Source organism: Daphnia carinata, chromosome 3 (assembly GCF_022539665.2).
Source record: "Daphnia carinata strain CSIRO-1 chromosome 3, CSIRO_AGI_Dcar_HiC_V3, whole genome shotgun sequence".
Classification (NCBI taxonomy): Eukaryota; Metazoa; Arthropoda; class Branchiopoda; order Diplostraca; family Daphniidae; genus Daphnia; species Daphnia carinata.
The window spans coordinates 9,025,969-9,045,358 of NC_081333.1; the positions used below are offsets into that span (position 1 = coordinate 9,025,969).

At 40.8% G+C, this 19,390-nt stretch overlaps 5 protein-coding genes and 1 long non-coding RNA gene across 6 annotated transcripts; 2 read left to right on the forward strand and 4 right to left on the reverse strand.

The window, feature by feature from the left end:
- Positions 1-2,004: 2,004 nt before the first annotated feature.
- LOC130685573 (arf-GAP domain and FG repeat-containing protein 1-like) lies at positions 2,005-5,399 on the reverse strand. Its single transcript, XM_057508896.2, is given in 10 exon segments — positions 2,005-2,687; positions 2,850-3,139; positions 3,216-3,587; positions 3,702-4,036; positions 4,097-4,206; positions 4,269-4,362; positions 4,432-4,526; positions 4,528-4,604; positions 5,078-5,172; positions 5,233-5,399. Coding segments are annotated over 8 exon segments (1,419 nt in total). The 5' UTR covers positions 4,603-4,604; positions 5,078-5,172; positions 5,233-5,399; the 3' UTR covers positions 2,005-2,639.
- Positions 5,400-5,674: 275 nt separating this feature from the next.
- Positions 5,675-9,842, forward strand: LOC130685572 (KN motif and ankyrin repeat domain-containing protein 2-like). Its single transcript, XM_057508895.2, has 14 exons — positions 5,675-6,043; positions 6,133-6,337; positions 6,399-6,605; positions 6,711-6,763; positions 6,872-7,037; positions 7,114-7,829; positions 7,889-8,083; positions 8,141-8,289; positions 8,353-8,479; positions 8,672-8,807; positions 8,874-8,920; positions 8,984-9,124; positions 9,194-9,394; positions 9,461-9,842. The coding sequence occupies exons 1-14, from the start codon at positions 5,954-5,956 to the stop codon at positions 9,641-9,643; spliced, it is 2,616 nt and encodes an 871-aa protein (XP_057364878.1). The 5' UTR covers positions 5,675-5,953; the 3' UTR covers positions 9,644-9,842.
- LOC130685551 (transmembrane emp24 domain-containing protein 1-like) lies at positions 9,843-10,975 on the reverse strand. Its single transcript, XM_057508864.2, has 4 exons — positions 10,698-10,975; positions 10,506-10,609; positions 10,210-10,447; positions 9,843-10,150 (listed from the first exon to the last, which is right to left on the reverse strand). Exons 1-4 carry the CDS (start codon positions 10,854-10,856, stop codon positions 9,911-9,913), a joined length of 741 nt encoding a protein of 246 aa, XP_057364847.1. The 5' UTR covers positions 10,857-10,975; the 3' UTR covers positions 9,843-9,910.
- Positions 10,976-11,219: 244 nt separating this feature from the next.
- Positions 11,220-15,535, forward strand: LOC130685511 (sarcosine dehydrogenase, mitochondrial-like). Its single transcript, XM_057508814.2, has 20 exons — positions 11,220-11,310; positions 11,385-11,529; positions 11,616-11,726; positions 11,798-11,813; positions 11,889-12,018; positions 12,077-12,213; positions 12,272-12,471; positions 12,550-12,615; positions 12,677-12,816; positions 12,886-13,048; positions 13,111-13,199; positions 13,265-13,600; positions 13,701-13,760; positions 13,822-13,869; positions 13,925-14,034; positions 14,098-14,188; positions 14,252-14,400; positions 14,467-14,600; positions 14,658-14,952; positions 15,016-15,535. The coding sequence occupies exons 1-20, from the start codon at positions 11,281-11,283 to the stop codon at positions 15,278-15,280; spliced, it is 2,715 nt and encodes a 904-aa protein (XP_057364797.1). The 5' UTR covers positions 11,220-11,280; the 3' UTR covers positions 15,281-15,535.
- Positions 15,398-16,956, reverse strand: LOC130685542 (uncharacterized). The gene is made up of 7 exons (XM_057508855.2): positions 16,675-16,956; positions 16,433-16,534; positions 16,194-16,355; positions 16,011-16,144; positions 15,794-15,932; positions 15,601-15,730; positions 15,398-15,529 (listed from the first exon to the last, which is right to left on the reverse strand). The coding sequence occupies exons 1-7, from the start codon at positions 16,954-16,956 to the stop codon at positions 15,438-15,440; spliced, it is 1,041 nt and encodes a 346-aa protein (XP_057364838.1). The 3' UTR covers positions 15,398-15,437.
- A 1,623-nt stretch (positions 16,957-18,579) lies between these two features.
- LOC130685583 (uncharacterized) lies at positions 18,580-19,263 on the reverse strand. Its single transcript, XR_009420731.1, has 2 exons — positions 18,990-19,263; positions 18,580-18,915 (listed from the first exon to the last, which is right to left on the reverse strand). It is a non-coding gene; the product is annotated as an uncharacterized LOC130685583 (long non-coding RNA).
- Between the last annotated feature and the right edge of the window lie 127 nt (positions 19,264-19,390).

Genomic DNA, 19,390 nt, shown 5'->3' on the forward strand with positions numbered 1-19,390 from the left:
CTTTTTTTTTTCATCTTCATCCATTCGCCAAAAAGATAAGAAGCTAGCCAAGAAGAAAGAGACCATCACACACGAGCTGATTGACAGTCTGATTTATCCTTTGTAGACACAGACCAACACCTCATCAGTTGACGGCAATGACTCCTCCCACACTCATCACCCTTTCTAATGTAACGTCGCCGCTTTCAATGGCTGCCATAGCAGAAAGAACTGCCGCGGATAGTCAACCGTCGTCAGATTGAATATCCAATCTCGCAAGACATTTAGTAACCCATTAGCCGACTGTCACACAAGAAGCTTTCAGCTGGCCGTCGTTGAGCGATGGAAATAAAAAAAAAAGGGAATAATAATATGAAAATAAAAGGGGGAGAAGCCAATTTGCTCACCTTGCTCTCACATCGCGATCAATCATCTCGCTTGTACCCCCTCCAAGTTGATTTCATTAACTAGTGGGGTGTAGGACTTTCAGCACTCGAGTGATGCTGTCGTCGTCAAACCACGCAGTTCATTAGCACACCCTCTCTTGCCAACTGCATAAGCACTGTTATATACTGTCCTTCTTGAATCCTTATCAAACTAATCTCATTTTCCAATTGGAACAATCGTCCCGCTGCCAATGCTTTCGCTCTTTGAGATACGTTCGCTATGTGTACTGGCATATTTTCTTATAGCACGGTAGATGTTGTCAATTTCTCTATAGAAATACCATCTACAAAACAAGTGGACTGTGCAAGATTAGAGAGTGGGAAAAAAAAATCAAGAAATCCTTATTATGCTTTTTTCCCGTTCGTGGAAACCAGAGCGAATGATGCCCACAAATCACGACCGGAACTTTTTTTTTATTACCCGAGCTCTAGAGTATATATATGTATTTCCTTCTTCTTTTCTTACTCCTACCGGTTTGGAAAGGAGAGCAAACTCCATAACACATATAAATAGCAAAAAAAAAAGGGAATGTTTTCTCCTGTAGAAGAGAAAGTATCAGATATAAGGAAAGTGTAATTTTTTTTTTCCTTCCTCTCTCTTATGAAGGAGAGCGAGAGACACGAACATCCGGCGCGACCAGGCTCGAAATAAGAAACACAACAATAACAATAATTCAATGGGGCTTGAAATGACGACGAGAAAAACAGAAAGAAATAAAGAAGTTGGAACGGTAGCGGTGTTTGGAGATGTATTGCACCAAAAAAAAGGGAAAAACAAGTACGTGGGAAGAGCCGGAGAAAAAAGCAGAGATGACGATCGAGAGAGACAACAACAACACGGGGGACGTTTACTAGTTGTTTTTTAAATAAAAATAAAAAAACAAACATTGTGTCTGTGTCAACCCCATGTGGCGATGTGAGATGAGACTGGGAGAAAAGAAGAAAAAGTAAGACATGTTTTCTGTTATGAGGAGAAAGAAACGGATAAACGCAAACAGTGCTACTTCCATTGACATTCGTTTTTGTTTTCTTCTTCTTTTCTGCAACCAATTTTATGGCCCATCCGGCAGTTGCGTGTGTAAATGTAAGGCACTCGGGCTGCACATAATGGACGTGCTGGGAAGAGAACAAAATCATGTTTGCGAGAGTCTGATAAAAACAAAAAAAGGAGCACAGGAATTTTGCTGGCGAGCATCGATTCTCACGCTTTCGTTTAGTTTCTTTTCCTAGTTCGACGATGTTTTAATTATTTTTCCTCTTTTCTCTTGAATAATTCATTTGTCAGTCATCCGAGCGTGATATCATGGGAACAAGAAGCGACAAACAATTAAAAAAAATAAAGCCAGCCCAAAACAGAACGTCCGATATAGTTACACATTAACGGACTGGTGAATTTGAAATTCAATTCTCACATTTCAAACGATCGAGACTCTCGAGTTGAAAACATTTTTTCTTTTTCAAGTCGACTAGATTCCGAAGCCGTAGACACGATACAAATACACGCAAACATAATAGGGAAAGAAGAGACGAGAAAGGAATTCGATAAACGAGGAAAGGAGGACATTGACCAACATCGCCGTACGGCACACGAAATATATTCAAATATATGCGCGCTACACGGGGCAAACATATTGGCATACAATAGTACCGCCGAAGCCCTGACAATTGCCCACCGTTATACTTCTTTGATTGTTTCTTAAAGAAAAAATCTCTAGATTTATTTGTTCCGATGACAAGAAGCAAAAAAGCAGCCGGGTTGAGCTTCGTTGCTCTCTGCTGTGTGTTGCTTAAAAGAGAGAATAAAAGATCCTCCATCAAAGTATTGATTTTCAATCCTATCCCTTAACTTTGTTGCACACACAAAAGAAAGGGAGGACATATCAGGGGGAAGGGGCAGAAGGAAGAAAATTTATATTAATAATAACAATAGTAAAGAGGCTGGAATAACCTATCACAAGCAAGGTTGCCATGTCTTCTTCAATAAATAACGGGGGAAGATAAACATTCGCCGCGTTTGTTTTTTCCCCCCATGTTTTGCTTCCTTACTTTACAGGGGGAAAGATGTTTTTAGTTTTCCAGCAGAAAGTAGAGGAAGAAATAGAAAAAAAAAATGGGCTAAAGAATATCCTTGATCCACAGGAAATTTTTCGTAATGGCATTTTCTCCGCCGTAGAATTCTTTTCGTTTTCTTTTTTTCAGACACTAATGATATGGCTATAAAAACGGATTGTGAGACCGTCCCTGGGTAAAACTGGCCGTATCCTAGGAGGGGGGAAAAAAGAAATTATATAATTGTCGCACGTAAAATGCTCAGCAAACAAAACGTCAATCGCCCCTCCAAAAATAATAAATTTGCTGTGGCTACGCAAATGATCAAGACAAGCTGGTAAAGAACAAAAAGGATTAGACGTTATTTATGCTTACCATGAAAGGGTTCATTCCGGTCGAAGATCCCCACGTCTTGGGGGACAAATCTAATGACTGGCTAGTGGAGAGAGTAGTTGCAACGCCCACCACAGGATTCGGATGACCACCGAAACCGAAACCAAAGTGACTGTTGGCACCGGCGGCGGCCGTAGGAGCTGGAAAGATGTTCGTCCCGGAGGTCATGTTCGTCGAGCTCGACAGGGGCGATGAAGAAAAATTGGCCCACGGAAGAGCTGGCTTGCCGTAATGGACGGGTTGTGTACCTGGCTGAGTAGGCGACGCGGCTGCTGTCCAATATATGCAATAACACGCTCACTTTACTTTCCGTTACGACACACGACCAGTCACCGTGCATTCACTTACCGAGGAAAGGGTTATTCGGGTTGCTGGTTGAAGACGTGAAAGAAGACGACCACGCACCAGGCGCTTCGACCGCATTGTTGGAAAACACAGACTCGCAATGAGTAGGTGGAACGGCGGCTTGAGCGGTTCCGGCATTCCAAGAAGGATTCCAATTAGGCGAGGCAGCCAAAACGGTTGGTTCGCTTACTGCTGGCGCTGTTTGTGTCGTGAACATAGCGTCGAGGTCTTTTAAGGCAGAATAGCGGTCCTCTGCAGGAGCTACGTTGACGTTCAATGCCCCAACTTTCGGTGGACTTGTCATGCCATTGACCGCTCCGGTTTGGACCTGATGCGTAACAGCCGGCACAGCAATCGTTTTCTGTGGCGAAGTTTCTAGCAAATTATAAGCAAACAAAGAATTGGTTAAGACTGTTAGTTGTGTGGAATAAAGAATCTAACGAGAGATATATACAAAGGCATTCCTCTTCTATTAGACCTGAAACTTACCCGAGAAAAAGAAATCGGCATTCTGAAAATTGGCAAATGATGGCTGACTGATGGACTGAGGAAGAGATGAATGATTTTTCCGAGGCGAGGAGAAAGCCGAACTTGCAGAGCTAGTTGCCGGAATAAAGAAATCTAAATCGGCAAGCAAATCAGATGTTTTCGATATTGGGGCTGAAGATATTGGAACCGAGGCCACTGCAGAAACTACAGGACGTGCCACTGGAGAAGATGTGACAGAAGAATGAGTAGGAGTAGGTTGCGATGTTTCGCCGTTCATTCCATTCAGTTTTGCTGCTGGTAATCTGTCGGTGAGTGTGCTAGGATCGGCATACCATCTGTAACAATAAAACAAAGTCACAAATGTTCAGCATTCATAAGAACTTTTGTTGTATCACCTTTTCTTTTCGTATTTGGCCATTAAATGATCTTTGAATTTTTGGTCGTCTTTGGTCTCCGATGAAAGCTCTGCCGTATTATAATGCGCCATCCAAACAAGTCTACAATACTGCAACAACAAATTTCAATCAAGTCAACTTCCTCAATTAAGAAACTAGGCGATTCAATTACTTCGTTGCCACGGCTCTTGAGGAATTCTATTTCCTCTGGGGTGAAAGACGCCATCGAGATTGATTTGACACGATGAGGAGGAGTTAAGCCTCTCCTAGAAATCATTAAAAATTTTGACATTTCTTTACACAACAATAAATTTTTTTTTGAGTTTCTGACTCACAGCTTTCCTGAACACGAGATACATACAAATGAGCCAATAGTGGTGTTGACATAAGTGGGGCCTCTTTGATTGCAATCAAAACATGTCTTATTTGTTGGGCGAAAGGGACAAGAAATCCCTCAAGATCTTGAGATGTTTTTCCTCTTGCTTTTTCTTTGTATTGTTGGACATTTCTGTAAAAAAAAAATGGACAATAGATTACCAAGTTTGTTTCCAAGTTGTATCCAAGGGAATAGGTATTCTCTGGTACGTGATGGTCTCTCTTGTTTTTTCCTAGGAGTCCTAATTGAGTCATCCATTTGTGACACAGGGGAGTAGATCCACATTTTTAAATTTATAAACTATTTGTATAAACTTTTAACATATTACAGGGAGCCCCTCACTAGCAAAGACTCACAGGCAGATAGCCGCAGTGACTATCAGCACTGAGAGAGGATGTTGAGACTGACCATCCCACTTCCTCTAGTGTGTATGTCACAATCCAGCAAGCAGCTTTTCAGAGCACAAACTAAATAAAATTATGGGCTGGCGAAGTACTGGTATTGGAGGAAATTTCTAAGAATTTCTCTTCAATTTCATAAAAGTAACTGTTCAGAACCCTGTAGCCTGAGGCCAGGCAACATGGGTTTTTCTTTTTTATGCTTACCTCAATATTATAGAGCGGGACTTGACCCGATTGTCTCTTGCTGAAACTCGTGATAGGATTTCCTTAAAATTACAGTGCGTGACGCAGAACCACCTCTGATGACACATAAGCCTACATTAGGATATAATCCACTGCTTTCAATTGCTAAGACTTACCTAACAAGGAACGATAGAAAGCTTGTCAAACACCAAATTTTGCTGAATATTGGAAAATTTTCACTAAATCCGATCGCCCGACGACGGATTTAATTTGTTTTCTGCGTGCAAGACAGCACTCCCACGAAAAATACAAGTCGACTGCCGATATAACGGTTGGCCGCCTAGCGGGTGGTATACCATTCACCATGGTTCATCGGTTAACCTTTCGTTTGAAGATCAGAGGCCCCGAGTGTGAAATTTCTTCCCAAATCTACATCTTTTGTTGATGTCCAAAATGCTTGCGAACATAATTTTCTTTTATGTAGCTTTTCTTTCTAAATTCATAATCGAAAATTTTTACACTTTTACTACTTTTGGCAAATTAACTGAAGTATATGTGTTACCTATAGGTGGCGTTGCGTGCCTGTTTATCGAACAAAAACAGAATAGCCCTGTCTCGCATTATTCATTCCTCGCTCTTTGACATATCGCCAACCACCACACCAACACAAGAGAGTGAGGAACACCTGTTAGATGGTTATGTACATCAAAGGTGTCTACAAAGCTGAACAATCAGCTGCCGCTTTCTCCTGAAGTGACAGAGGATGTAGTCCTAGTTTTCTCCTCGATTGCGATTTTTTACCCACCACACCCGTTTGTTAGTTGAGATGCTAGCGGTGGATGAGTGAACACCGATATTTTGACTTCTCGAATCCTGTAATCGTCCGATCAAACAAGAATGGGTTTGGGTAATGTGAATGACACACCCTCGCCGATGCCACGTCCCTGTAGGCCTAGCACATTGTTTGTTTCCTCTAACAATAACCAGGTGGGTCTCACAATTAAGTTGTCATATCTTTAGGGATTCTCACTCTCCGTGGTGGACCTGTTGTTATATTATTGTCTTTGTTATTGTAGTCTCACAGCTCAAACAATGAAGTCGGATGCCATTGTTGTCCATATGGCTTCCACATTGATCTGGACTTTGTTCGCTTCTGTGAGTCATTGTCCACTGGTGAACACCTCAAACAGAAGAGAGAGGAGAGACGTACTAGGAGGTTGCAGTGTAATTCCATGGAAGTCTTGTTGGGACTTACCACTCCATCCTATACATCTGTGTTAGGTAAAACAGTGGTAATTTAAGAAAAAAAATGGTGATTTCATCCCCACAAAATGTTCAACAGTTTCTTCATCTCTACCTCCAATCATCGATGTTCCGCGAGAATCTGAAAGCCTAGGAGCTACGCTAGATTCACGCAGCAGGCCCTCAAGAGAACTTAATCGTGCCGTTGATGACTTTGAAGCAACCTTCTCGCAATCTTCTCGCCATTCTCGATCTTCCCAAATCTCCTGCTTTGCTGATATAATTTTTAATTCCACAAGTTCATTAGGTAACTGGTTTATTCCAAGACCGTAAACTGCGTATCGTGTTTCGACTAACAGTGCCTGATTAAAGACAAGTGTCATATTATTTGACTTGGTAATTCCTTTGACAGCCAAGGACAGTGATGCCGATTACTCCTTCGAGATCAAGAATGAAGCTCTTCAGGTACAACGCTTAATGGGTTCGATACTTTAGAGGACCTCACTGTGACCTTGAAGAAGTTTTAAAAATGGCTGAATCCCTAATGAATTCTCTCTCTGTGTCCATATAAAGTCGGTCCGTGGTCAGATGGCTGCCAGTCTCGAAAAATTGCGCGAGCTGGAGCAACAGGTCAAGCTCATCCCAGTGCTACAGGTCAAAGTTTCAGTTTTGCAGGAAGAGAAACGTCAAATGGCCCTTCAGTTACAAGAACTGAAAAACAAACTCATTCGCGGAACAGGTTAGTGTCCTATTTATTTTTTTGTTTTAGCTAGTTCATGCTCTTAATTTCACCATTGGTTTTTGCCTTCCTCAAGGTCCGCTGAAAAAGGACATGGGTGTTGGCACGTTTTCAAATACGCTAAAAGACGGCGTATCCCAAACAGAAAACTGGATCAAGTCTATGTCTAGCAAGATGATTCAAACATTTTTGCAGCCGCTGACCGAATCCGGGACGCAGACAATTACGGATGCTAATGCCAACAAGTTGATTGCATCCAAAATCTCACAATTTGTTCAAGTCAGCATGCCCATGGCACAGGAAATGGTGCCTCGAGGAAATGCTGAGACACAAACAGATCGAGATTTGCAAGTTCTCCACCCGCCTCCAATTACTTACCGTCCCATAGTGTTCCATCGACATGTCCAAACTCAAGGGGAAGAAAAAGTCGTTCCGTCGTTTCCTCCCCCGGCACCGAAACCGATTGTCTTGCACCGTCAAGTTCAAACGGACCGGGAACCAATTCCTAGAACCATCCAATCATCTCAGTCACCTACGTTACGTAGACCGAACGTATTTCATCGTCAGGTTCAAACAGATTCTAGTCTCCTGGTTGCAACGAAGCAGGAGGGCTTTACAATTGATCGTCATCAACAAAGAAAGTCGATTGCTATCGGCGATGGCGCCATTAACGATGTTATTTGCGATCGTTGCCTTAACCTGAGAACACGACATGTATCCTGTGGAACCACAGATCTCATCCGCCCTGCCTCTGGTGTCAATGTAGCTACGCAGTCGTACTCCGTTTGTCAGGTCAGTAATCCAGATTATTTGGTATTGTGTGCCTTTTTTAAATTACAAATTACACGTAGGAATGTGAGGCACGGTCCAAAATTGATGCAGTGGAAACCATTGATCAAGAAATTCAAACCAACGATAGCTGCTTTAATAGTCCGAGGTTGTCTCGAGTTTCTCGATTGGGAGAAGGCACTTTTCCTCCTGTTCCTCAAGCCAATGAAAGCTTATTGCAGAAGGCAAATCTCGAGCCCACAAACAGTCGCCTTCAGGTACAATAAAAATTTTTGTTTTCTTGGTTAAAATGTATAATATAATTTTTTCTGTAGTCTGAATCAGAGTCGGAAAGTTCCAGAGAAGACGACGAAAGTGATTTGGGTTCGGATGAGTCTGTAAGAGAGGAAGAAGACGAAGAAGAAGATGATGACGAAAACGAAAGATTAGAACCGATTCTTGAACCGGCTAAGCCCCGTATAAGGTAAGATTTTATTCGTTCTAATCTAGTGTGCTGACCACTGAGCTTAAAATGTTCCACCTACAGGGTGGAGCCCACAATGGAGATGAAAGCCGCCCTCAAGGTGTTAAATGACTCGATCCATCGTCCACAAAGAGGAAGCTCCAAATTGCTGGTCAATGCCATCGAAATTGTACGACGCGAATGGATTCAGGTAACTTTAACATTAAAACATCGCCCGCTTTGCCGGTGGTTTCATTGTAGGATCTAGATCATTGCATGTTGGATCGGCTGATGGAGTACGAGGAAAAATTGCATTTTTCATCGCATATTTTTTACCATAAGAAAATACAGTGTGTTTTCGGTCAGCGGAGAAAGCTTAAAGTTATGATTGTTCTTATCTTAGGTTTCCAGCACAAAGGAGGCTGACGCTCACTCGGTTGAAGATTACATGGATTATATCGAATCTTTAAGTATGGCTTTGCTTGAACGAGTGGCAAATCTGTCGGATAATAACGGCAATACTTCTTTACATTACGCAGGTTAGAAATTTGCGCTAGAAATTTTATTATTTAGAAATTTCTTATCTAACTTGACCTGAATTTCAGTCTCGCATAGCCAATGGGACATTGTTAGCCTTCTACTGGACTCAAAGGTGCGTTCTAATTTGCAAGTGTTTTCTCCGGCGCAAGTGTTCATTTTTTAAGTATCTGAATAGGTGTGCTATCCGCAGTTGCGAAATAAAGCTGGTTACAGCCCACCCATGTTGGCAGCTTTAGCTCAGCCAAACAACAATACCGAATCCCAAGTACTTCAGCGCCTCTTCTCCCTTTGTGACGTTAATTCTAAAGCAACTCAGGTACGATTATAATGCGTTTTTATCTTCACGTAATGAAATATTTTTAATGTTTAAATTATCTCATTATAGCATGGTCAAACGGCTTTGATGCTATCGGTTAGCCATGGAAGAGTAGAGGTGGTTCGTCTTCTACTTGCGGCAGGGGCTGATGTTAATGTTCAAGATGCGGATGGTTCAACTGCGCTTATGTGTGCCGCTGAACACGGGCATACAACCATCGTCAAGCTACTGCTAGCCCAGACGGACATCGATCTACATCTTAGAGATAATGTACAATACTTTTATCTTATCGTATCTTATCACAGGAAAACATAACAACATGCGCATTGTTTATAGGATGGTAGTACGGCCTTGTCAATTGCTATGGAAGCAGGTCACAAAGATATCGGTTTATTGATCTACGCGCATATGAATTTTCATGGGTCCAAATCGAGCAGCACTACTTCGAGTCCGGTTCTTCCAACAGCCTCGCCTTCAACTACTTTAAGGCGAAAAGGTTCTCCTTTGCCTTATTTGTAGTATAGTTCATGAATCCCGTTCGTGCACACGTTGATTAAAAAGATTTCAAATTTTCAAACTTAATTGGTTTGGAGCTTTCCATTAATCTTTTTAGGCAGCTATAATGCAATTCAACATCACAAGTGCCAACTTTTTGTAACATTCCAGCTATGCGCATTAGAATATTCGAGACTCAATAATAAAAAATCTAGTACATAAATTTACAAAGCAGTTCACTTGTTTATTGAATTTACTGGCACAGTGTGACTAGTGAAACGAATGAGTGCTTCACATTTTGCCTTGCTTCCACAGACGTCGCAGCGTTGATTTTTCGTCAAAAAGACTTCGTACCATTACCACTTGAACAATGCCCGTGATGACAAGAGTGATAACATGTATCACGGACCAGAAATTTACTCGAGTAAAATTGCCTTCGGCTATATTACGATCACGAGCTTCAAACGCTCTAATTTGATCCTGAAATTCTTGAGCTCTTGTTAATTTTCCTCTGACCATAGCAACTGTGTCCTAATATCATTAAAAAATCAGTTAAAAGTTGTTCAGATTTCTTGATAAATAGGTAATACTTTAATATCTTGAACATGGATGTCATAAATTTCTTCTGGCCTTAGCCCAGCATAGAAGGCCTGGTCAGTATCTCCCCATACATCATTTTTATGTTTGTTTTCTATTTTTATCTCTCCATCATCATCATCTTCTTCATCATTGTCAGTGGAGATTTCGAAAAAGACTGTTTTGGCACTGAAAATTGAAAAAGTATTGTCAAAGCAGATTTTGTGGTCCCCATCTTCAAAAGTTTTGGTCCTAAAAAATGAGATGACTATGAAAATTCCAATATGCAATAAACTTCTGGTAAAGTAACCTGTGCGTGCTGTCACTTTTCCTTGATTCCATGACTATTCTTCGACCAGTTGGAGACGTCAAATGAAAATCAATATCTAACTCTCCTTGTTGTCCATCAATAACCTACAACAGATATGGGATTGCAATATATAGAAAATTACAGTGAGCTTTTTCTTTTTGAAAAACGGAAACCGGCAGAAAAATATCATACTTGATAGTCAACCTCCAGGTAAACGTTTTTTGCGACTGGTGTATAATAACAGTCTTCTTTTCCAGGATCAACAGTTATGGTAAATTCATTACTATACGCTACGACTACAGAACTTAGAACAAGAAAAACAAAAACTACTAATAAAACTATGGTCCGCATTGTTGCACAAAACGCCTATCCGCATTGATGCATTGAGCAGAGTGAAACAAGAACTGACTCTATATTTACTATGGTGCCTATGGTAACATGATAGTCGAATGAGTTTCAGCAATTTGACATACGTCTCAGCAGACGTTGCTTAACCTTCTTAATAGCCAACCACTCGCTAACACGCCAGCTGTTTGGTAGCAAGGAATCTGTTTTCAAAATGCAGAATGCGTAGTTACTAGTCGGGAATCTCAAGCAGTGCAAGAAGGCGCTTCTGAAATCTGTAGATTAGAAACATTTTGGTAAGGGTTGTATAGCTTATTACATGTTGGAAGCGAACATTCTTTTCATAATTTCAATTGTGTTAACTTCCAGCTTTAGTAACGACCCAGATTTTGTTTTCCAATAAGTATTACGCATTTACTACTGCCAAATCATGAACACACTCTGTCGTTTCCGAAACTTGGTAACTTTTCTCTATTTCCTTGACATGTCATTGTTCACTGTTGAAAACAAACCTACTTTTAAAACTATCACTAGGGGCTATCAAGACCATTTGATATTATAAAAACTTATTCATCTGCCGCCAAGAAAGCTGGGGAGGGAGTTCCTTATCAAACCGTTTTGAAGGATGGCTCAATCTCTGAGCAGATACTGCCAACTGAGGCAGATGTGGTAGTATTGGGTATATTTATTCACATTCTCTGTATCAGTAGGTTTTTTTTACAAACTTAATCTTGTAAAAATGTGTGCCTATATTCATGAAAACAGGTGGTGGTAGCATTGGTTGTAATACATTGTACCACCTAACAAAACTTGGTGTCAAGAATGCTGTTTTACTGGAAAGAAACCACCTCACAAGTGGCACAACATGGCACACAGGTATTTTTTTTTCCTTTATAAAATCATATTTATTCTAACCATTTACCAATTGTTATTTAATTTTTTGACAGCTGGCTTAGTTTGGAGGTATGATCATACCAAGCAAAAAGTTAGACACTTTCAAAAGTTATTTACAACCTATGGTACAATTTAAAACTAAAGATTGTGGCCATCAGATGTTGATGTCCGTCTCCTTGCTTACACTCACCAGCTTTTGCAAAGTTTAGAAGAAGAAACTGGAGTTGATCCAGGATATATTGTGAATGGTGGATTATTTGTGGCCTCATCTAAAGTAAGACTTTCTTGCTCTTTAAATTCTAAACGATCTTATGCGAATTTCCAATAATCAGGAACGACTCGACGAGTATAAGCGCCTTCAGACGCTTGGCAAAGCCTTTGGGATCGAATCGTTTGTTCTCGGGCCCGATGAAACGAAAAAACTCTACCCTCTTATGAACGTCGACGATGTCTATGGAACACTGTATAGGTATGCATAGAACACCTTTCAAAACAATAAAAATTTCTTACAGCATTGAATTACACAGCCCTCGAGATGGTGTTGTTGATCCGGCCGGGTTTTGCACGGCCCTCACTCGTGCTGCCACGCGAGCAGGTGCCAAAGTTATCGAAAATTGTACGGTGACGGGAATCGACACAGATACTACCTTATTTGGTAGCCGTCAAGTTTCTGCCGTTCACACCGATAAGGGAACCATTAAAACAAGATACGTAGTGAACTGCACAGGTAATTCTGGCAAAAAACTAATAATAGCTTTTTGAAACAAACCTTAAGCGAAACCTTTTGGATGATGCGAATTTCTAGGAGCTTGGGCGCCATATATTGGTGCCATGGTTGACGTGGCTGTTCCACTAGTTGTTACAAAGCACGGTACTTCGAAAAAGTGTAACAGTTTTGAACGAGTTAACGTCAATGTTTTATCTTCTACTAGCCTATGTGGTTACTGAAAAAATCGAAGGCATTTCTGGCATGCCGAATGTAAGAGACCATGATTCGTCCATTTATTTCAAATTGCAAGGAGATGCGTTGTCTGTTGGGGGATACGAAAGTGACCCAATCTTTATTGACAAAGTCAGTCTGTATTCAACTATATAGTTTGTTTTCCACTTTCCCTGACATTTGCTATTAAACAATTTACAGATATCGAAGGAGGAGGCGTTCAGTCTTTATGAACTGGACTGGGACGTTTTTGGTGTTCATATCGATAGAGCGGTCAATAGATGTCCTACATTGGCAACAACGGGTATTCGTTCGACAGTTTGTGGGCCTGAGAGCTTCACTCCAGATCACAAACCTCTAATGGGTAATACTACTTATTCCTTTAGCGCAAAATTCCTATTGTTAATTTTTGAATCCCATTTCTAGGTGAGGAACCAACACTGAGAGGATTTTACCATGGGTGTGGCTTTAATTCAGCTGGCATGATGTTTGGTGGAGGATGTGGCTGGCAGCTGGTAATATATACTTGCCAATACTGATTAGCGTAACGTTTTTCTAGTAAGCTTGAATTTTCCCATAGGCCAAATGGATAGTGCAAGGTCGTCCAGATTTCGATATGTTTAGCTATGATATTAGACGCTTCGCACCGGATTTAGCGTGGAACGCTGATTGGGTTCGCCAACGCTCTCATGAAGCCTATGCGAAAAACTATTCTATTGTTTACCCACATGATGAACCACTAGCTTCCCGAAAAATGAAAAGATCACCAATCGCTCTCCTGCTTGAGAAAGCAGGGTGTGTCTTTCAGGAAAGACACGGCTGGGAACGGCCCGGATGGTTCTCATCTTCAGGACTTGCTGCAGTCCAACCATACGATTGGTATGGCGCATACGGGAATCTAAAAAATGCAGATCAGGTAACTCACAATTGCTTGTTTCTCATAAAAGCCAAACAAAAGTTTACAAGTAAAATAATAGTAATGTTTAGCTATTAATTTTTTTTCCTTTATCTTTTAGGCCTACGTAGAGCGCTTAAAAGAGGACTACACGTTTGGATTCCCAAAGAATCATTCCACAGTAACTAGAAAAATTCCTAGACCGCTAGAAACATAACTCATCGTTTTCAATTTTTTAACAGATAGAAGGCGAATGCAAGGCTGCTCGTGAAAGAGTGGCTATCTTCGATGTATTTTTATTATTAGTTATCAAATTACTTTTTAATATTAATGTTATTTTGAAAGATGTCCTACTTCGGCAATTATTATCTTATCGGCCTAGATGCCCAAAAGGCAGCTGATTGGATCTTCACTAACAACATGCAAAAGTCTACTGGCGAAACCAGCTACACTTGGTAAATTAACATATTGTTAGGACCATTAGCTGTTCGTCATGTTATCACTGTCTTTATCTGTAGCATGCTTAATGCTCAAGCTGGAGTTGAATCTGATTTGACTGTAAGTTTTATCGATGGCTCTTCAACTGCTTCCTGGGAACCTTCTTTTCAGGTGTCTTTAATTCGCATTGTTAAATTTTAAAACTGCCTTTTTAATATTGCGTGATTCTTACAGGGAAAAGGTTTTTATATCGCAGCTGGTGGTGGGTCCGCGTACCAGTCTTTTACTCATATCCGAAAGGCTATTGAAGACAACCGGTTTGATGCGAAACTGGTTAACCTTTCTGATAGCATATGTTTGTTGTCCATTCAAGGACCAAAAAGGTAAGCATTAATTGAAGCTTTTGATTTTTGGTAAGATAAACGCTTTAAATTATTGCTGATTTTTAGCCGTGAATTAATGGGAAAATTGAGCCCGTCAACTCGATTTACCAATGAAGATTTCCCATTTTCCACACACAAGTTAATCGATATTAAAGGCAACGTTTGCCGTGCATTGCGTATATCATTTGTCGGTGAAATGGGTAAAAATCTCTTTGTTAACCCATTTCTGGCATGTCTTACCTACCTATGTTTACTAGGTTGGGAGTTGCACGTCCCGTCGTCGTCCGCTGTTGATGTTTACAAGGCAGTGATGGCCGCTGGGCGGGAATTTGGCATTGCAAATGCAGGCTACCGAGCTATTGACTCGTTAAGTCTAGAAAAAGGTTACCGTCACTGGCATATGGATCTTCGTGCCGAAGATGATCCCTTGGAAGCTGGATTAGGTTTCACGTGCAAATTGAAAAGTACGGTAGATTTTCTAGGTCGCAAAGCGTTGGAAGAAAAAAGACAAAAAGGATTGAACAAAAGAATCGCTGCGTTTGCCATAGAAGAGTGAGAAATGTTACAAAAAAATAAATCTAGAGACAATACTAATTTGATTCTGATGAGTCATAGGAAAGTGCCACTTTGGGGTATGGAAGCCATCTGGAGAAATGATCAAGTGGTTGGATACTTGCGACGAGCTGACTATGGATTCTCGGTTGGTTGCAGCATTGGTTACGGCTATGTTCATAGCCAAAGCGAGAAAGAACCCATTACCACCAAATACCTTATGGAAGGAGATTATTTTATTGAAGCCATGGACGTCAAGTATAAAGCACGTATCCAGTTGAAACCACTGTTTGATCCAGAAAACAAGCGGGTCAACGGTTTCTACTGACAATTATCACACCATTCCAGATAGCGTTCTTTAAAAAAAAAAAGGAAATTTCATTGAGTCCTGGGTAATACGATTAGGCTATATTTTGTTGCTTAACATTAATAACACACTAGTTATGCTAACCATAGATCACACATTGATAGAAGCTGTTTTGAAATTAATCCATTTCTGCTTGAATAATGAAAGCAATATTTGAAGAATCTCCCTCAGGTTGATATTCCAAATGCCAACGTTTAGGATTAAACAGAACTAAAATATATATTTTTCAAAAGGTTTGAATTAGTACTAGTTGTATGCATAATTTCCTGTTTTAAACTGACCTATTTCACCCTCGAGTAAGGTAAGCTGAAGTACTGGACATTCTGCTTCGCATGCCAGCTGGGGTAGGAGCCGAAGGCGATGAGATCCGCGTATTTGGGCCATCATTGCCAATCTGGTATGGAGCTTCACCTGGAAACAGCCTTCGGTTAGAGGTATTACGAGAAACAGTTATTCTGGTGGGGTTTGTTGTACCTGTTTGAAACGTTGGGCGTGATAATAATTTGAAATTAGAATCCAATTGTTGAAAGAGATATCAAAAGTCGCCGTTATAAAGTAGGGTCTTGTATAGAAACGGCGTCCTGTTTTAACACTTTTGCGACCACAGTTTTCCCTTTTTTTAAGAAAATCCAAGAGGGAAAAATGTAAACTGGTTTTAGAAATATTTTAGTGGCATTTTGATTAACTTTACCAATGAGCAAACCACGGTCGCTCAAACGGAAAACCGTGAACCTGTTGCATGAAATCCACTAGGTCCATATTAGACGGGAAAATGTTACTTTTCCATTGGCAGATCTTTCGTCCGGAATCATCTTGACGATACGCCTGTAAAAAGTATTTAACGATTGACAAAGTATTCGTTTGTAGAAATTACCTCAGAAATAGTGTCGAGCCCAAAATCGGGGTCGTTTACAACTTTCCAATCCAGCGCACCATCGGTCACAATGACAGGAACCTCTTGGTTGATGTAGTTATCGATCAATAAGCGCGTTGATATATTGCTTACAGTTTTTATGGGTCCAATGTCTTCGCAAGCCTTTAGCGTAATTAATCGAGTTAAGTAGATCATTTTAACACCATACCGTGTCTAACTATTTTGTATTGTTTTGTTACTGAACAATCCGACTGCGACGGAGAATCGTCCTTGATAGTGAAAGTGTTTTCTATTAGGCAATCCCGATAGTAGTAATCGCTCCAATCCCAGTATGGAGTCAACTGCGTGAATTGATCGAATGAAACGCTTCATCAGTCTTAATAACCACCATGAGCTTATCACCGACCGTCCAGGCATTAGGTATGTGCATACACTTTAACTTAATCTGTCGTTCAATACTAAACCAAAAAAAAAAATTTACCTGAATTAGTCCTATGCGTCCGAGGGCACGTAGGTGATAGTAGAACGGTGTGAAGGTGACTAGGGCGAAAATGGTAACAAGAGCCAGAGTGGCTGCACCGGATACCTTGAGCAGGATGCGGCAATTTCGCTTCCGGATTTCGTTCCGCAGGTGGTTTTCGACGGGTGCGATCAGCTCATCAAATTCCTCTCCAGCCGGGTATTCTTCTAATACCTTTTTCATTGCCTGAAGCGGATCTACGCCACCCATACTACCGTTCGCATCCGTCTCAGCAGAGTTCATCTTTCCGTTCTGGTCGGTTCTCAACTATCGCCTCAATGTGGCTATCCGTCCCCAGTATCACTTGGATTCCGTTTACACAGCACTAGCCCTAAACATGCGCACTACCCAGCATATTTTCATCCATCAGAGGTTTCTCATGCAAAGCCTAACTGCTCACGCGAAAACGCATTTGCAAAAGGATTCCAAATATTCATTGTTGACCGATGACAATGATAGTATATACCAATGAACACAGGAAACCATCGAAGATTTCCTGTGTTCATTCTTTAGAGTTTAAAAGTCTTTTTTTTACTTAGGACATTCTTTAGACTAAAATATGCTTCGGAAGAAACAAGAATTGACACGCAAGGTGCACTCATTTAACCCAACTGCTGTTCGTTAAAGATGTCATTTGTAAGCCTAGTAGGGTGTGCCTGCGGTAGCTGTTCTCATTTCTTGTGGCAGCAAATGAAACAGCGGGAGCGGCTTTAGGTCGTTAACGAGTCGTCGGCCCTTTTTTTTCCCTAATCGGTAAAGTCGTTATTTAACAGATGGTGGACTAAAGAAGAAAATCAGGCTAAAAATCTGTTTGGTAAGACTGATTGTTCTCGGCCCCGTAAATTCTTTTGAGTAATTTTTGTTCTTCTTTTGGAAAACTAGCAAGTGACTTGGATGATTTGTTTTCTTTTTACTGTCGAAGCCGAATGAGTGTGTAGGGCCAGCCTACTAATCTTTAATCCTAACGACAGGTTTATCTGCTTCTAGTACTATGAAAGATTTAAGCAAGATCAGAGAAGAATGTCACGAAAAGAAAACGAGTTTGAAAAAATCGATCGTGACAATTGGAGATGAGAGCAACCAAAAAAAAGAATACACTGTTTGAACTTTTGTTTAGGGGAAGACGTTCTGATTACGGTTGGGTGGTTTCTTTAGTTCTCTGCTGCTTCCCAGCAAAGCTTCTGTTTACCCTGAAAAACAAAAAACAAAAACAAAAATAAATAATGATTGGATTTTCCCTGCTACATTTTCATGACCGACCAATGTTGCATAAGCGTAAATGAATAATACCGGTACCACTATGGCGTATCCTTCAATGTGTACTTCGCAGGCGACATTTATCACCGTGAGAAGTAAAATCAACGGCTGACCCGGTTCTTCGTCTTTTCTTGCCCAATAACAGCTGTTCTCAGTTTCCTGGTAGATCGAGAATATTTTTTTTGCGTTCTTTTTCAGTATGAAATAAGTGGACTACAGCAAAGCTTCATGAAGAAAATTGTGGACTTGAGAGACTCGTTTCATTTGCGGTCGCTGATGATCGGCTGGAACCATCTGGCCAGCCGATTCCGCCCTGGTTCGCTCCTCCGCATACAAACTACACAGGTAGACCATGTAAGGCACGATTGCACAGATCTATTTATATTCGTAGATATTCGGTCTGTACACACGATTGGTTTAACATTCCGCAATTATTAGGAAGCTGTGGAAACTTGAAGCGTACAACGTGAGCTATATAAACGTCCCGATTCGTTGTTAAACGAATCCAATCAGCACTCGTTTTTCTTTTCTGACAACCATTAGATTTAAGAAATCATAATTACTGTAATCATCGTGGTGTAAAAGAAACAAAATGATAAAGCAAACAAAGAGGTAGCAAATCGATTAGTGATGCCTTACACAATGCCGTTCAATCAAGCCATTAAATACAGGATGTAGAAAATTATTCCATCAACATGTCTCACGGTTCAGCAGTGAAGAATGTGCCCAACGGGATCAACAACTGATTTAAAGTCCGGTCCATAACATTTATTAGAATTTAACGTTCAGTGCTTTCTCGATGTAGTGCATAACTCAGTCCGTATTGGTGGGGTGCGAGAGGGCTTTGCTAACGGATCGATCATCGTCACTCGGCTGAACTGCTTTGGGTTGTTCACTGCTTTTCACGTGGAAGACAATTTCCGTGTACTCCGTCACATTCTTTTTCTTTCAGATTCAAAGCGATGAGAGAGTAAAACCGGATATCACATAACTTTAGTTTTATTATCACAAACAAGTACCGTGTTCGAATCCAGAGTAAAGCTTGACTCGACCCGTTTCCTCATTAACATGTGATAGCAAACTGGATGTGCATGGTATACATGTAAAAACTTCCGATTATTTAGTAGATCCTTCTAATCTAATTGCCTCGACAGACATGTCAACAACAAAAAATTATATCTACAGGCATAGCTTTAGGGAACATGTGCGACCACCACGGATCATTTACTTGTGCTACAAGTTTTTGCGCCCCTCGACAGCAGAATAAAGGAAAAAGAAGGACCTAGTAGTAGAAACGACTGCCTCTATTGGCTGTCAGAAAGGAAGTCAGCAAAGCTGTATTCCCATTGGTGGGCTAGTGCCGCCATAAGAGCCTACATGCAGAGTCCGTGTCTTCTGCAGTTCATTCGAGTCCCCGACG

Coding starts and splice junctions, on each gene's coding strand:
- LOC130685572 (XM_057508895.2), top strand. CDS start 5,954: ATGGGTTTGGGTAATGTGAATGACACACCCTCGCCGATGCCACGTCCC. Junction 6,338..6,398: donor ATCCTATACATCTGTGTTAG/GTAAAACAGTGG, acceptor AATGTTCAACAG/TTTCTTCATCTCTACCTCCA. Junction 7,830..7,888: donor AGTCGTACTCCGTTTGTCAG/GTCAGTAATCCA, acceptor AATTACACGTAG/GAATGTGAGGCACGGTCCAA.
- LOC130685551 (XM_057508864.2), bottom strand. CDS start 10,856: ATGCGGACCATAGTTTTATTAGTAGTTTTTGTTTTTCTTGTTCTAAGT. Junction 10,610..10,697: donor ACCTGGAGGTTGACTATCAA/GTATGATATTTT, acceptor TATCTGTTGTAG/GTTATTGATGGACAACAAGG. Junction 10,151..10,209: donor TCCATGTTCAAGATATTAAA/GTATTACCTATT, acceptor TAATGATATTAG/GACACAGTTGCTATGGTCAG.
- LOC130685511 (XM_057508814.2), top strand. CDS start 11,281: ATGAACACACTCTGTCGTTTCCGAAACTTG. Junction 13,870..13,924: donor AAAGAGTGGCTATCTTCGAT/GTATTTTTATTA, acceptor TTATTTTGAAAG/ATGTCCTACTTCGGCAATTA. Junction 14,189..14,251: donor CCTGGGAACCTTCTTTTCAG/GTGTCTTTAATT, acceptor TGATTCTTACAG/GGAAAAGGTTTTTATATCGC.
- LOC130685542 (XM_057508855.2), bottom strand. CDS start 16,956: ATGAACTCTGCTGAGACGGATGCGAACGGTAGTATGGGTGGCGTAGAT. Junction 16,356..16,432: donor CGTCGCAGTCGGATTGTTCA/GTAACAAAACAA, acceptor ATTACGCTAAAG/GCTTGCGAAGACATTGGACC. Junction 15,530..15,600: donor CTTACTCGAGGGTGAAATAG/GTCAGTTTAAAA, acceptor TATATATTTTAG/TTCTGTTTAATCCTAAACGT.